Source organism: Salvelinus sp. IW2-2015, linkage group LG8 (assembly GCF_002910315.2).
Source record: "Salvelinus sp. IW2-2015 linkage group LG8, ASM291031v2, whole genome shotgun sequence".
Classification (NCBI taxonomy): Eukaryota; Metazoa; Chordata; class Actinopteri; order Salmoniformes; family Salmonidae; genus Salvelinus; species Salvelinus sp. IW2-2015.
The window spans coordinates 20,169,963-20,187,720 of NC_036848.1; the positions used below are offsets into that span (position 1 = coordinate 20,169,963).

The following is a 17,758-nucleotide window of genomic DNA, read 5'->3' on the forward strand; positions in this document are numbered from 1 at the left end:
AAAAACTTCCTAGTCCTTGCCGATAACAAGCAATCCCATAACATGATGCAGCCACCACCATGCTTGAAAATATGAAGAGTGGTACTCAATGCTGTGTTGTGTTGGATTTTTCCCAAACATAACGCTTAATTTCTTTGCCCAATTTTTTTGCAGTATTACTTTAATACCTTGTTGCAAACACGATGCATGTTTTTAAAATATTTGTTATTCTGTAGAGATTGTGGAGTAACTACAATGTTGTTGATCCCATCCCCCAAAAATGTATATCACAACCATTAAACTCTGTAACTGTTTTAAAATCACAATTGGCCTCATGGTCAAATCACTGAACAGTTTCCTTCCTCTCCGGCAACTGAATTAGGAAGGGCGCCTGTATCTTTGTAGTGACTGGGTATATTGATACACCATCCAAAGCCTAATTAATAACTTCACCATGCTCAAAGGCATATTCAGCCTCTGATTTTGTTTATTGGTACACATCTACCAATAGGTGCCCTTCTTTGCGAGCCATTGAAATACCTCCCTGATCTTTTTGGTTGAATCTGTGCTTGAAATTCACTACGCGATTGAGGAACCTTAAACGTAATTGTATGTGTGGGGTACAGAGATGGAGTAGTCATTCAACATTTTTGGTAACCTCTATTATTGAACACAGAATGAGTCTATGCAACTTATGTGATTTGTTGAACCCGTGTGGCTCAGTTGGTAGAGCATGGCGCTTGCAACGCCAGGGTTGTGGGTTCATTCCCCACGGGGGGACCAGGATGAATATGTATGAACTTTCCAATTTGTAAGTCGCTCTGGATAAGAGCGTCTGCTAAATGACTTAAATGTAAATGTTAAGCATATTTTTACTCCTGAACTTATTTCGGCTTGCCACGGCAAAATGTTTGAATACATACACTGACATTTTGAATTCAAGCTGTAACAAACATTTTAAGGAGAAAGTAAAGGGGTGTGAATACATTCTAAAGGTACTGTATCCWTGACATGTTAACCCTCAGGATATTCACACGGGTGGTAGTTGGAATAGAATTGTGTTGATATCTTCCTAGATTTACTCACAAATGATTTGTTTAAAGTCACAAACGTTCACCGGTAGCCTACTTAGAGTAACTTTTAAAAAACCTGACGAAGTCTGTTCTTGCCATCTGAACGGATGCTGTGGTGACATTTGAACGTGTTCTGTAGCCTTTGAAGGCAGTACTGGGTCAGTTCCTGTAAATAAGCCATTCCTTTCATGATTTCATGTGGTTTTCCCTCAAGAATAGAATAGAGCTTTTAGTGTGGATTATTGCATGCCAGTGGCTGGAGCACTCACCTTGGGTCTCCTACTACCTGTGAATTCAGCAATTAGAGTTTCTCACCCACATCAGGCCTGCCGCCTGACTACACAGAGCCATCTGTTTTAGTATTTGGTCTTATTCTATTGGGAGTCCCTTTGGGACTACCAATCACGGCCGGATKTGATGCAGCCTGGATAATACCTGACGGCCAACATGCAAGCCTTGTTTAGTCTGCTCTGCCAGTTAAATAAATGAAAATGAAGCAACAACAGACAAAGCACATTTTATATTTTTTGGAGTACGGGGGCTCAGGAAAATGTGCTGTTCACATCTGAACAGAAAAGCGCAGGCTTTGCACTTCTTTATTCTATCAATATGTAAAGATTAGTTACCCAGCTGAATCATAAAACACTGACTGCAGAAATGGAACCACAAAGAAGGGATTATTCACAATGGGCCCGATTCAGACTGTGCGTATTTCCTACACACACCTTTCTTACACACCCAGTAGTTGGTATTCAGACTTACCTTATGCAGGAATGAGCTTTGCAGGCATGGTTCCCTTGCGTGCTAAAAACCCTGCCACTTGCTGGCCAACAGATTTTCTCGTGGTATTTTCATTCAATAGGGTTTTCAGTATATGTATCTAAAACATCCCTTCAAATTTGGTGTACCTCTTTAATTAGAATTCTCTCGACGGACTCAATAGAATATTTGGAGAGAACGGTTCAGAATAGTAGTGTTAAATTAAATAAAGCCATGTAAATACACACATTCTGTCACGATCGTTATAAGGAGTGGACCAAGATGCAGCGTGGTATGTTTCCATCCTTTTATTTGGAAGAGAAACTTAAAGAACAAAAAAGCGAGCGAACAAACAAAACGTGACGCTCAGACTAGTGCTCAGAGTAGTGCTCAGAGTAGTGCTCAGAGTAGTGCTCAGAGTAGTGCTCAGAGTAGTGCTCAGACTAGTGCTCAGAGTAGTGCTCAGAGTAGTGCTCAGACTAGTGCTCAGACTAGTGCTCAGACTAGTGCTCAGAGTAGTGCTCAGAGTAGTGCTCAGAGTAGTGCTCAGAGTAGTGCTCAGACTAGTGCTCAGACTAGTGCTCAGACTAGTGCTCAGACTAGTGCTCAGAGTAGTGCTCAGAGTAGTGCTCAGAGGCAACTATACCTAGACAAGATCCCACAAAGCACAATGGGGAAATGGCTACCTAAATATGATCCCCAATCAGAGACAACAATAAACAGCTGCCTCTGATTGGGAACCATACCAGGCCAAATATAATTCACCTTGACAACCCACCCTTAATCACACCCCGACCTAACCAACATAGAGAATAAAAAGCTCTCTATGGTCAGGGCGTGACACAGTCATCTCCTTTTCAGCTCGAACTGGTAGATTTAAAAAATACTCTGGTATTGTATATTATTTAGGGTTAGGAAAGTATTTATGAACAATAAAAAAAAAAGTTTGAAAAGCCTTTATGCAGGAAATAAATTGGTAAATAAAAAATACAGTAGTTTGATTCATCCTGAAAGTTGCCATATTCAATCATTCAATCCATTAAATATTGGAAGGTCAGAAAAGTGTATAATTGGGCTTGAATAGTATCCCTATAAATCTACACTAATAATCCTCACTAATCATGGAAGTGTGATGACAATGGTCTAGTCGTCGTGAACTGTGCTCCAGACTCCAGGTTTAAACTGCTGCGTTATGGTCTGAGTTCCATAATGATCCCAAATTATTGCACAACTTGTAATACCTTAGCCTAATATAATCTACTATTGCTAGCGATCTTCAGAACAACCACACGAATGTGACAGAGGAAAGAAAGGTAAACTAACGATTTAATGGAATGATGCAAAATGTAAGGAAACTAACACTAACGTGACGTTATAAATGTGTGTGTGTATAACTGACAGTGCCTACCGATAGTGGCTAATGTTTAACACAATAAAAATTGAAAAGAGTACAGTGAAAAGTCTGGGGATATAATTAAAACATTATAGAAATCATAAATCAACTCGGTAGGTTTAGTGCTATACCGTTGAACATTGCTACAGAAGCCTATAGCTTGGGTCTCCAAATTCCATCCCTGCTACTTATAAGGCCGGCGTTTCATGAACTTCACTGTGGAAAAGGTGATATGTTGATATGCTTCAGTTTGCTGCCATATGACTGGTTTTCACATTTGTCATAAGGTACAGTAGATATAAAACAATTGGAATTTCTATTTACAATCCCCTTATTCAAACAGCTTACTCATTTACCTAGCTCTTATTAATTTGTAAAAAAAAAAAGAAAAAGGAAAGTAGATGTTGTTCCATTTGGAACCGGCAGGCTCCTCGACCTTATTCATCGCGCGTAAAGAAAGAATTAAGTAAAGGTCAGAATATGGTCTATCTGTAGAATTTATTTGATCTCCACCCCCAAAAGAATAGGAAGGGGAATACCATGCTATTCTCATACTTAAGTTTAAAGTCAGAATACGCATAGAGAGAAAAGAGCATAAAAAGGAATTACGCTCAATTTATGCGTGCCTAACTCAGGTCGAAAGTCCCCCCTATGTCCATATATGTGCTATAGGTGTAAATTACTGTACATAACTATAGAACCAGTCTGTCCAGTGTGTGATGGACGACTCTATTTTTGGTTGCGTGTGTGTCAGAGGCGTGCACGGTGGACTGCGGCCCCCACGGAGCATGTGTCAGTGGGACGTGTCATTGTGAGGAAGGATCGGCAGGCTCAGAGTGCGACCAGAGGGACTGTCACCCACGCTGTACAGATCATGGCGTCTGCCGAGAAGGCAAATGTGACTGTCACCAGGGCTGGACAGGAGAGCACTGCACTATTGGTAAGTCGTACTGACATTTAAAGCCATAACTGGTAAATTACCCAATGCAGATTAGCAGTTATCCTCCACCCACACTCAGTAGAGAACCAGTATAATGAGTCAATAATGTAACGATTAAATATCCACTGATGCTCCTGAATATGCCCAAGAGTTTATTTCAACAGTATCTTGAATGCAGTCGTCAAAGTTGATGAGCTTGGTGGGAATTTGGCTCCTCTCAGTCCAATTTTGCATTATGTAATAAAGAACTATAAAGTAAGCATTTTCTACAGCTATATTTATTGCATAACATATAGGTTTGACTAAGTCCTCAAAATATATTTACCACTTGAATAGTATTGTACAGAGATGGGGTCAATTCCAGGTCAATTCCTCTGCTAAATTGAGTATGGAATTTCCCAATTGAACTTCAATTCGATTCATGAATTGCCAGGGGACTTAGATGGAACTGACCCTATCCCTGGTACCCCTAACCCTCTTTCCCATTCCATTTCACTCTGACTATCCTTGACACCTGACATCCCCAATTTTCTCTTTCCCAATGGCAATGGATTTAGCATGCTCTTCGATCTACATATCGAATCCTACCTCTTATACTACCACTTCACTAAGGGCAGGTATTAAGGGAAATGAGGGCCAGCCAGGACTATGGTCTTATTCAGCTTTGTCTCACTGGAATAGCCCATCTTCGAGATGACAGCTTCGCTGTGCATTAATCGAGATAATGAGCACTGTGAGGTTGCTTCCCCTTGACCTGTGATCTCAACTTCCTGGACACGCTGCTCCTGTCAAAAAGGTGACAGTTAAACTGTTGCCGTGGCGCATCATGTACCGTTCCACCCTGTGTCACCCAAACCCACTCGGTAACATCATCCTCTCGTTGAAACGAAGACCCCGGCTCTTCAAACTCTTGAACCCTAATTGCGTATGAACAAGACTTTCGTCAGCAGTTGTCCCATCCAGAGAAGGAAGCTGACTGGCGGTTAGAAACGAGGAGAGAGAGATGAGATTGGGCCGGGGTGATTGGAGGGGTCGCATTCCTGATGTTATTCATCTCTGCCTCCTCAATGAGATCTAAGATCCCATCCCTTTCAACATCTCCCTGTTTAAGACCCCCATCGGGAAACCAATTCCTCGCCGTAGATGCGGCTGGGATGAACAGGCAGGCATTCTTGCCGGGAACTAGGAGCTTGTTCCTTTTTTTCTCCAAGGCTTTCTGAATAACTTCTATTCACACAAAGCACCTTTAATCACATTACATGGCGAGACCCTGACGAAGGGGCTGGAATAGACCGCTTCCCTGGACGAGCTATTGTCAGACACATTGCGATCCTGTTTTTATCTGGGAGGCTTAGGCACCGCTCTTGCTTTACTTTCCATTCTTTCTTTTTTTTCTCCCCCTTCTGATGTTTACTATCAACGTGTTTCTTTTCGTTCAAGTGTTCCTGGGAATTCTCTGACACGCTTTGTTTGTTCTAATCATGAAGTGGTTGAAATGCTCGTATACAGTGTGTGTCCTGGCAGGACAATAAGGCACATGACACGTGAATGGCCAATACACTGATAGTTGTAATGTATAGCTGATGTACCAGAGCATATGTATGTGTACTGGGATGACAATAAGCTGAAGTACTTCTGGATGTGTACTTGAAGGGCAATAAGCTACATGTCTCTTGAATGGTACAGATGTGGTTAGTTGTAGCTGGATAGATGGCGTAACAGAGTGCAAAAGTTCACACTATAATGCTATTCAGACAACACAAAAAAACGCAGTATAAAATCTCCAGGCATGTGTTTGTCAGTAAACAGCTGTAGCTATACAGTTGTAAACTAGGTTTTTTAGATGTTCTATGTGAATGTACTGTACATTGTTATTTACTTCATGTGGAGGGTTTAATACATGGTTGTATGTTGTTATGAATGAACGCATGCCACTACTGGGATGGCAATGTAGCTTATCAGGCAAGCCTGAACGTTTGCTCAACAGCACCTTAACACACATAACTGTGAAACAGTCATAGTTCAAACGAATGAGTCGTTTCCTTGTCATGCTACCTGCGCATGTTACCTCTGTAATAACACTTCTCTACACCTCTTTTTACTTGTCTCTGTCTTTCGGTCGGCCCCTCCTCTCCTCTTATCCGACAAGCTCTGGATTCAAGAGTATCAGGTAATGTACTTTCCAGTCTTTCTCGCTCCTTTCTGTTCCGTATCAATACAAAAAAAAAAAACGTAACCCCCCCCCCTGTAAATGGTGTGAGCAGATAACTTTCCTTCCCTCAACAGTTTCAGAGTCGCAATGTGTCAACCATGCTGTTTTTAAGCGTCACAAAGTATTGCATACCATGTTGTCAAGTGCATCTATTTTTCTGCCATCGGTTCAGCTCTTTATTTCTCCTTGTATGCTACACTCAGATAATGTTTGTCAGTCTAGATTTTCCTGCAAGACAGAAGTAATTTTCTTTTGCAAATGTTTCCCCTCTCTTCAATGGTAATAGGAGCAGTCAAGATAGGATATAAAGGTAATGGAATGACTACCCTAGAGAGTTGTCACCAACAATCACTCGCCTGCTCTCTGTTTTCTTGCCCAAGCACGACGTACACATGTCTTATGTCCCAGTCTATCACTGTTTCTATTGTGATCCCAGTACCTTCATACATGTCCGTCCTAACTAGTCAAACACTCTCGGTCCCCCTTTTCCTGTCTGAATCCTTGTGTGTGTCAGAAGAAGTACTAAGCAGATGTAGCCAGTCACTTACAGTTTGCACTTTTCTATCTTCCACCCTGTGAAAAAAGGAAAGCAATATCCTGGTATCAAGTAGAGATGTTGAGACTACATCAACAAACCCTCTGCCTTTTGTCTCTACCTCTATCTATCCTTGTCTTTACTTTGATAGTACCTTCACATGGGTGTTGCGCTGGTTTTAGGCCAAGATATGTGTTGTTTTTTGTGCTGATACTACAGATAGGATTAGAGGAACGTTGACTAATCAGCATAKAATAAAAAGCAGAGCAAGGATATTTGCAGTAGTAACCACTATTATCCAACTGTGTGTTGACCTCCATGCATTCTTAATATCCAAAATTTGCCAAGACAATTTCCATTTCCAAGTGCCCTGAAATGGTATGGAACTCAGAGTAAAACCCATGTGAAATTACAGTATCTTTATACCCCACCAGTAAGTCCTGTCAGAAATGTATGTACTGTCTGTCCACTTTATATTGTCGTTTTCATTTTGTCCCTGTTTTCCTGTCCCTGAATGACCAGGTGTTGTCTTCTCCTTTCAACCTGTCTCCCTCTCTCTGATTGGCTAGCTTGTGTGATTTACATGGTTGTTTTGGCAGATGGGTGCCCTGGGTTGTGCAACAGCAACGGGAGGTGCATTCTGGACCAAGCCGGTTGGCGCTGCATCTGCCAATCAGGATGGAGAGGGCTAGGATGTGATGTTGCCACGGAGACCTTCTGCTCAGATGGAAAGGACAACGAGAGGGGTAAGAACACATTCCATAATTCTTCACTCTTTGCCAATGATATGACTTTGTGTCCATATAGTGGACTGTTTGAACCAATTAGAGGCACCATTCTGTTTAAAAAGTGTTTTATTTGATCAGTCTAGTTCACAGGATTGATATTCTGAAGGAGCACCGAGTTAGGGTATTGACCCATGTCAACACTGTTGCATCTTGGTTTGACAGATGGACTGGTGGACTGCATGGACCCAGACTGCTGTTCGCAGAGCTCCTGCCAGGGTCAGCCCTACTGCCGCGGATCCCCAGATCCCACAAGCATCGTGAGCCAAGGTTCATCCTCCACTCAGTCGGGCCCCAGGGGCTTCTACGAGCGCATCAGCTTCCTGGTTGGGCATGGCGGTAGTCACGTGATACCTGGGGACAACCCTTTCAACAGCAGGTGAGCTTCATCAAGTCCAACTGTCCTGTGTGGCGTCGAAATGATAGCCAACATGAGTTGTCAGTACTGTATCAATGAAATACACTGAGTTGATTGAATCGTTTTGTCCTGGAGTTGCCCCTGTAGGAATAACTGTGGCGTAGCTCTCTTAGGGACCTTGACTTGATGATTAAGGGGGGGACATTTTTTTATTGAGTTGCAGATTGAGCAACCTGATTTGATGTATCAAACCTTATGTGAAACCTTGTAATGGAAATAACAAAATGTCATAAGTTGTCGACATAAAGGCTTAAGACTATCCCCAATGAATGAACTTCTTATGGCTSAAGGGGCAGTATTGAGTAGCWTGGATGAAAGGTGCACAGAGGTGCCCAGAGTAAACGGCCTGCTCCTATGYCATAGTTGCTAATATATGCATAGTATTAKTCGTATTGGATAGGAAACACTCTGAAGTTTCTAAAACTGTTTGAATTATGTCTGTGAGTATAACAGAACTCATATGGCAGGCAAAAACCTGAGAAGTTCCACTTCCTGTTTGGATATTTTCTGGGGGTGCCAGATTTTCGACCAAGCTCTCATTGAAAATACAGAGAGATATGGATGGGTTTTCACTTCCTATGGCTTCCACTAGATGTCAACAGTCAATAGAACTTTGTCTGATGACTCCAATGTGAATTGGGGCCGAAGGAGACAGGAATGAGTAATCACTTCCATGAGGTGCCCACGCATTGAACTGGCGCGTTCACGTGAGAGTGAGCTCCGTTCCATCTGTCAATTGAAGTCGATGTAATTCTCCGGTTGGAACGTTATTCAAGATGTATGTTAACAACATTCTAAAGATTGATTCAGTACATCGTTTGACATGTTTCTACTGACTGTAATGGAACTTTTGGACATTTCGTCACGTTATAGTGGTCGCGTTTTGAGACTTTGGTTAGGGCGTTTGGTAAACAATTCGAAAGTAGCTAATTGGACATAAATAACGGACATTATCGAACAAATCAAGCATTTATTGTGGACCTGGGATTCCTAGGACTGCATTCTGATGAAGTTCATCAAAGGTAAGGAAACATTTATCATGTATTTTCTGGTTTCTGTTGAGTCCAACATGGCGGCTAATTTGGCTATTGTTCTGAGCTCCGTCTCAGATTATTGCATGGTTTATTTTTCCGTAAAGTTTTTTTGAAATCTGACACAGCGGTTGCATTAAGGAGAGGTATATCTATAATTCCATGTGTATTATCATCTACATTTATGATGAGTATTTCTGTTGAAACGATGTGGCTATGCAAAATCASTTGATGTTTTTGCAACTAGTGAATCTAACGCGCCAATGTAAACTCAGATTTTTTGATATAAATATGAACTTTATCAAACAAAACATGCATGTATTGTGTAACATGAAGTCCTATGAGTGTCATCTGATGAAGATAATCAAAGGTTAGTGATTCATTTTATCTCTATTTCTGCTTTTTGTGACTGCTATCTTTTGCTGGAAAAATGGCTGTGCTTATTGTGGTTTTGTGGTGACCTAACATAATCGTTTGTAGTGCTTTCGCTGAAAAGCCTATTTRAAATCGGACACTTTGGTGGGATTAACAACAAGATTACCTTTAAAATGATATAAGACACATGAATRTCTGAGGAATTTTAATTATGAGATTTCTGTTTTTTGAATTTGKCGCCCTGACTGGCTGCTGTCATATCGATCCCGGTGACGGGATTGCAGCCATAAGAAGTTTTAAGCACCGGGGCTCTGATATCAATTTGTGAGCAAGTTTCTCAGCAGACAAAAAGATGTTTGCATCGGGAACCTCAATGCACTTTCCCTGTCTGTTCTGTATCATAAGTAGAATTAGTTTTGAGTCTGATGGAGTGGGACATTATTGGCAACTGCATGGTGGAATGCTTTGGCAATAATATTCCCTCTAACTCGCAGAATAGTTTGGGAGTAATCCTTATGTAAATAGCATGCTTTACCGCAAATATAGAATGAGGCAATCCCCGAGCCGGGTCCCTTATAATCCGCCTCGTCATTGTATTCAGCTTACTGTTGATTCCAATGTTTGGCCGATGCATATTAGTTCACTCGYTGAAAATGTAAAATTGTTTGCTCTTTATCTCCATTAAGAAGTTGGTTTTATAGTCGCAGACATTATGGCACTTGTCTTTAAGCACAGACATTCCGCAAAGTTTGTCAAAATCAATGACATTTCTGAGGCAACGAAAAATAAATATAGCTTAATTTGATATTTTTTGTGGTCAAAATGAGGTGAATGGGGTTCATGGTAAGCAAATTAGCAATATCTGAACTTTACTTGACTGTGGCAAATATTTTGTTGGATTATCGTGGATTTTTTTATTTACAATGTTTTGTTTCAAAGTGAAGATTTCTGCTCTATCCCAACTAAATATGATGCATAAAATGCAACTGAAAAAGTCAATTGAATGTGCCAGAGCATGATGGATACTACCCGTAGCATTGTTTGTTTTGTCTAGGTGTGCTGTATCCAATGTCTGGCAGGGCAAGGGGGGAAATGTCTTATGAGGTCTTTCCATTGTCACCTAAACCCATGGAAAACAAGAGGGCTAGCCAAGGAAAATAGAACAGTTTTCATTGTGTGATTGGATTCCATGCCATTGCTCTAAAAACGATCCTCTCTCGTATGGCATAAAGACTAATACCTTACATTTGTTGTGTTGAGTCCCACAGCCATATTCGATATCCCCTTAGAATGCTCCCACTGGACTTTATATGATGTCCTGGAGAAAACCACTGCTAGACATTGACAGAGAGGGACTGTGTGAATTACATTACTAAACATCGCTTAGGTGATTTGACTTCATGTTTATTTAGGGGTTAGCTCTTGTAGGGTCAGCCAGCCTGTAGAAGATTAATGACGAGGAGAGAATAGTGAACCTCTTAAAGGTTCCTTATTCCTCTAGACTGCAAAGTTTTAAAAATAGGCATGTCGGAGTGAGGAAACAGATAGGAGAAAGCTGTTGATGATCCCTTCCTCAAATCCGTAATGACCTGAAGATGAAGCCAGCAAACGAGACACGTCACGCCTCGCGGCTCTGCCACCAATGTTGATGAAGAAACATCCCTACATCATCTTGCCACTTTCACACTGTTGCCCAATTTAACAAATGACCTCACAATTAGGAACGTAAGAATGCACCGGGTGTCCAAGAAAGAGCTAAGTGGAAAAATTKATCTGCAAATGGTTCCCCCCAATTCTTAAAAACTTGCACAGGTAAACTCCTAAAAGTAAGAGGCCTTCAATGGCTGCAAAGCCTATTTGGAATGAGTTATGGGCTGTTAAAAGGAGTAAAAAGAGAAGGCTGTTGCCAGGGCAAGCCATGCCATGAATAACAATCGCTGACGTGTGTATTTTTAACGGTCAGTAAATCAGACTGCCGGTACCCTTGCCGAGGGAGGACAGATGTTAACAGGGAGGACTGCTTGATGACTCCGGCTGGCATTTTGTTTGTTTACTTAATCCGCTTTGTGTTTGCTCACCGGCACAGCCTGGCGTCAATTATCCGGGGTCAGGTGCTGACGGGAGACGGGACGCCGCTGATCGGCGTCAACGTGTCCTTCCGGGACTACCCTGAGTATGGCTACACCGTGACACGCCAGGACGGGATGTAAGAGTGCCACACACATGAACACACACACACATAAACATGTATGCACATGCACACACACGCACATTCATGCACACACATACATAACACACGTAATAAACACTGATTAGAAGACCACACCCAATCTCTGTCCTCCGAACAAGGTTCAGCTAAGGTCTGGCATGCTTAAAGTGCATCCCAGATCCACGATGTCCAAAGCAATTGAAAAAGAGCTATTAAATCAAAACAGCGAAGCATTGTGCCCCACAACAATATTTCATGCAAATATCACAGTGGTTGAGGCCATTTAGAACAAGACTGCTTAAAATGCATTGAATCAGCCAGGGCAGAATCAATCTGCCAGCATTGTAGACTAACACAGGATTAGTGTCTGATCTTCTTGGGCTATTACCATGGAGTTGTGGTTCACTATCTCACTCTTAAGGAACCAACGTCATACATACATTTCAGGGAAAACATTCAACCCACCGGGAAGTTTATCATCATACAATCTGTTGTCTTATTCAAATTCGCAACAAAATATGTGCATTATGTTTGTCTGGAATAAAAGGCTTAGAATATTTTGTAATATCTGGGACTGGTGTAGTCACTCTTACAGAGCAGGAACCGCAGAGGTAGGGGATTGGCGATAGCCGCGAAGGATAAGCTGATGTCTCCAGATATACCTCCCTGTAACCCCTCTGATACAGAGCATGATAAATGGCAGGGGATAATCGCACTTGGTTAGCCACCGTATCCGCTCAGGGTGTTAAGAGGGCAGAAACGACATCAAAGCTTGGCCCCTTGCAGCTGTGAACTCCCCACTGCCCAAAGTGGATGGATAGAGGGGGAGAGAAGGGTGGGGTGGGGGGGGGGGGGGGGGGGGGGGGGGGCTGTGTGTAAGTGTCCAGCGATCGCTTTACCCCTGGGTGGTGAACCTCGCTGAATATATAGAGCACCACTTCAAAGACTCCCCCCTTCATTTCCAAACCAGTAACTCTTCTCAGCGCTATGTGATACTAATTAAAACTGGTCCACCAGAGAAACTAAGCCAAGACTTCTCAACCAAATTCTCACTTTTTAAGTGTCTCAGTGCATCATGGCTGAATAAGCAAAAGTAATAAAATAGATTCAGTGAATGATAATAATATGTGAGCTGCAAAGGAATAAGACAACTGATAAGAACAAGTTCTTTGTTTCTTTGAAAAAAATATAATCTGTTTTGTAGCCCGCCAAAGTTTGTGAATATATATTTGAGTTTTCACTGAATGCATTGTCTTCCGGAGAGCAGCAAATGTTATTTGGCCTTCAAGTAAGTCACACTGGGTAATTATATAAAGCTTTTTTTTATCACTTCTCCACGTTTATGGCGACGTCTCCAGGTTTGACTTGTTGGCCAATGGTGGTGCCTCGCTGACCCTCAGTTTGAAGCGTGATCCTTTTCCCACACTGCACCGCACTGTTTGGTTGCCCTGGAAGGTGTTCCATGTGATGGACACGGTGATGATGAAGAGGGAGAACAACAACATCCCCAACTGTCACCTCATTGGCCTGCTCAGGCCCAGCCCCCTCATCCTGGCCTCCCCTCTGTCCACCTTCTACAGGAGTTCTCCCAAGGACAGCCCCATCATCCCTGAGACCCAGGTGAGATTAGCTCTGGTCTTTTAACCTACTGCCAGGTGCCTATTTCCCACAGCATATGGCTGTCACTGCAGTGTGCAGTTGAGTGCATTAAAAGTTTCCCTGCAYTGCAGCCAGGTTAAAAAAACACACTGCCTTAGTACATTTAACTGCACTGTCAGTTTCCACAAATGTATTTAATTACATTGGTTATTGTTCGATGATTGCAAGCAAAGGTAAAGTTTGCATCACACTGAGAAAGAGTTTACCAGATTAACAGTGTACAATTGCTGCAGCACAGACATTTTTTAAGTAACTTTTTAACACACTCAACCATACGTTCAGTATCTTTTCATAAGATTCTGCTTCAAATCATAGGTCCTCCATGAGGAAGTGGCCATACCCGGAAGTGACCTCAATCTGGTTTACCTGAGCTCCCGCACATCCGGCTACAAGCCCATCCTCAAAGTCCTCATGACCCAAGAACGACTCCCGTTCGGACTAATGAAGGTCCATCTGATGGTTTCTGTCATGGGCAGATTGTTCCAGAAATCGTTACCTGCCTTTCCAGACCTTTCGTACACATTCGTCTGGGACAAGACCGACGCCTACAACCAGAAGGTCTACGGCTTGTCAGAGGCTATAGGTGAGTTTCCACCGACACTGAAACACAGCTGTCTGAAGATGTAATGTAAACATCATCTGACAGTGTTGTCAGGTCCAAGTGTAGTCTAGGAGGTTACATTTTGGATGAACTCCTGATATTGCTTTCCTTTGAACTTCCCAATTGTTTTGGCAGTCAGCATGTTTTGTATGGTTAGCAGACAATGTCTGCTGACTTTCGTGTGTAATTACTCACCAGTTGAACCACAGGAAAAAATATGTRTTTTTAAGGTCATGCTSATTTTGATACGTTTTTCCCTACCCAAACCTGAGTTATTCCAGGTTATATGGTAATTTGATATCCAGGTGCACTCTGTTCAGTGAGCTAGCAGTATCTCATACTTTATATGCTTGTAATGCAGCAGTGCCTATTGGGATTCTAGTAAACACTCATCTGAGATTATACCTCCTACCTACTGAGAAAATTCTACAATCATGAAGAGATTTTACAAGTTTTCAGGCTTATACGCTACAAGCCTCATTACTTTTAAAGGCTCCTGGTAGATTTACAGACGTAATTTATTAGACACTGTTGTTGTTTACAGTGTCTGTGGGATATGAGTATGAATCTTGCCTGGATGTGATCCTCTGGGAGAAGAGGACAGCCATTTTACAAGGTTATGAACTGGATGCCTCTAACATGGGGGGATGGATTTTGGACAAGCACCATATATTGGACATTCAAAATGGTAAGACTTCATTTCTTTTGTTACATGGATCTGTTATGTCTGTGTGTGTGTTGTTCAAGGATAGACGTGTTATGGACAGGTGATCTCTACCCTGAAATGCAGCATTACTTGCTCAGATCAAGATGAAATATGGCTCATCATCTCATTTACAGAGAATAGAGGAGAGTTTTGACGGGTCGATCATTCATATTAATGATGGAATAAATCAGACACAATGCAGAGCTCCCTTCCTACTCAGAGATTCCATCCTACTCAGCTATTTATGCAACACGATGGCCTTTGCTGGCCAAGATGGGATACGTTTCTCATGCAATTCTTTACTTTTATTATCCAAACTTCTCTTTTGAATGAGAATGCACTAGGGCTCTCTCTTTCAGCCCTGGTTTGTGTGACAGTAAGCTCTCTCCAGCTCTCGATCTTTGTCACAGTTGTCTCGGGGAATTTGTGTCACCCTTTCATCTATTTGTGTCCCTCAACTCTGTTTCTGAGCACAGTCTTTCACTACTGACTGTCACTTTCGTGGAGGAGGTTACAGCAATATTTGCTCATTGCCTTTTGACACTTGATCGAGCCCATAGTTTGTGTATCACTTTCAGGTTCTATTGAAATGGTTGCTATGGCTACAGCCAATGTTTACTCATGTTAGTAAAAGGTCTGTTTGATTGTCGCTTGTCATACCCAGTTATGCCATGGACCCATGCTAACCATGTATGCTAACCATCTACTCCATACACAAAACTGGGTTTTCTTAGCAGATTATTTGTTACAATATGCTTCAGGAAAATGTTAATTGAACTAGTGTACAGAAGTCAATCTGCATCGTTTGTGTTGACCACACAATGCTATTTCTTCCGTGTCTGTCCGTTAAACATGGAAAATAGCTGGCGTTTAGCTGAACCAAATCTGTCAAAAACATCTAGCACTCAAAGTTTTGCAAAGAGCGTTGAAAAGGAACATTGAGAACTGTTCCAGCTTGACTGCTGCCAGAGCATTGTGTTTCATCCCACCTGTCTCAGGGTAAAGCTAGCTCGTCTCAAAGCCTTCACACAGCAGCGCCAGCGCACAGTGGGGGGGATCGCTGTCTCTAGATGTGAAGCTTCATGATCAACAGATGTGTAGATGCGATATGCATTTCATCTTCGGCATATGATATGCTAATACTTATTGTGTCCTGCGTTAGATTGGGTATCAATGTGCATTTGTTTGGATGTATTATGTTTATTAGGTATGAGGTAGCATTGTTTTGGCAGATTTGTGTAGTTTGATATTGATTACATGAACGACTGAAATGAAGGACACATGCAGATACAGATGGTGTCTTACTTGTCTTTACTATCAGGACTCCAAAGAGGGTTCACTTTCCTTTTCTGTCTTTCTAACCCTTCAAATAGATTAAGAAATTAGCTTTAATGAGGAAAGGTGAAAAATATTCTACTTTTCATTTCACAATCCCATTAGTTTCACCCACAGATAGTATGTCAAGTGTGTGAAATAATTGACGGTTTCCCAGTCAACAGACCCTTAGATGTCAGAGGCACAACATGCCATGTCAGATGATGGGCATTACAGGGAAAAGTGTATACATTATGTAATTGTGTATGCCTTTTACAATGTATTGCTATTTTAATATACTGTGTCTTGTCGGCCTTGTTCGTTGGCATGAGATATTTCACATAGTCATGAGGATTAGTTTTGTATTTGCATTTGTATTTATTAAAAATCCCCATTATCTGCTGCCAAGGCAGCATCTACTCTTCCTCGGGTCCAGCAACATTTTTATTTGATTAATTTCACTTTATTTAACCAGGAAGGCTAGTTGAGAACAAGTTCTCATTTACAACTGCGACCTGGAGGCAGTTATATTAAGGCAGTTATATACAGTTTAAAATATTACATGACATTACATTTCATAACAATTTACCCAATACATTTAGTGTGTTCCCTCAAGCCACTACTCCAATATCACATATTTACAATACAACATCCATGTGTACGCGTGTGTAGAATGCGTGTCTTATCATGTGTATGTGTGTCTATGCCTGTGTGTGTTTCTTCACAGTCCCCGCTGTTCCATAAGGTGTATTTTTATCTGTCTTTTAAATCTGATTCTACTGCTTGTATCAGTTACCTGATGTGGAGTAGAGCTCAATGTAGCCATGGCTCTATGTAGTACTCTGCAGCTCCCATAGTCTGTTCTTGGGGCTTGTGAAGAGACCTTTGGTGGGATGTCTTGGGGGGTATACATGGGTGTCCGAGCTGTGTGCTAGTAGTTTAAACAGACACCTCGGTACATTCAGCATGTCAACACTTCTTACAAAAACAAGTAGTGATGAAGTCAATCTCTCCTCCACTTTGAGCAATGAGATATTTACATGCATATTATTAATGTTAGCTCTCCGTGTACATTGAAGGGCCAGCGCTGCTGCCCTGTTCTGAGCCAATTGTAATTTTCCGAGGTCCCTCTTTGTGGCACCTGACCACACGACTGAACAGTAGTCCAGTTGATACAAAACTAGAGCCTGTATGTATGTAGTGTTGTTAAAAAGGCAGAGTAGCACTTTATTATGGACAGACTTCTCCCCATATTAGCTACTGTTGTATCAACATGTTTTGACTATTGAAATGGTTGCTATGGCTACAGCCAATGTTTACTCATGTTAGTAAAAGGTCTGTTTGATTGTCGCTTGTCATACCCAGTTATGCCATGGACCCATGCTAACCATGTATGCTAACCATCTACTCCATACACAAAACTGGGTTTTCTTAGCAGATTATTTGTTACAATATGCTTCAGGAAAATGTTAATTGAACTAGTGTACAGAAGTCAATCTGCATCGTTTGTGTTGACCACCACAATGCTATTTCTTCCGTGTCTGTCCGTTAAACATGGAAAATAGCTGGCGTTTAGCTGAACCAAATCTGTCAAAAAACATCTAGCGCACAAAGTTTTGCAAAGAGCTTTGAGAAAGACCATTGAGATCTGTTTCAGCCTGACTGCTGCCGGAGCGTTGTGTTTTATTCCCACCTGTCTCGAGGTAAAGCTAGCTCGTCTCAAAGCCTTCACACAGCAGCGCCAGCGCACAGTGGGGGGGGGGGGGGGG

At 41.8% G+C, this 17,758-nt stretch overlaps 1 protein-coding gene across 1 annotated transcript in view; it reads left to right on the plus strand.

The window, feature by feature from the left end:
* The window catches only part of LOC111967579 (teneurin-3-like), a 229,472-nt gene that overhangs the window by 160,772 nt on the left and 50,942 nt on the right, over positions 1–17,758 (plus strand). The window contains exons 12-20 of the mRNA XM_070444793.1: positions 3,959–4,144; positions 6,294–6,314; positions 6,643–6,666; positions 7,491–7,637; positions 7,842–8,055; positions 11,587–11,706; positions 13,068–13,329; positions 13,684–13,951; positions 14,514–14,657. Of these exons, the coding sequence (XP_070300894.1) occupies positions 3,959–4,144; positions 6,294–6,314; positions 6,643–6,666; positions 7,491–7,637; positions 7,842–8,055; positions 11,587–11,706; positions 13,068–13,329; positions 13,684–13,951; positions 14,514–14,657 (1,386 nt within the window). The remainder of the gene's footprint in view (positions 1–3,958; positions 4,145–6,293; positions 6,315–6,642; positions 6,667–7,490; positions 7,638–7,841; positions 8,056–11,586; positions 11,707–13,067; positions 13,330–13,683; positions 13,952–14,513; positions 14,658–17,758) is intronic.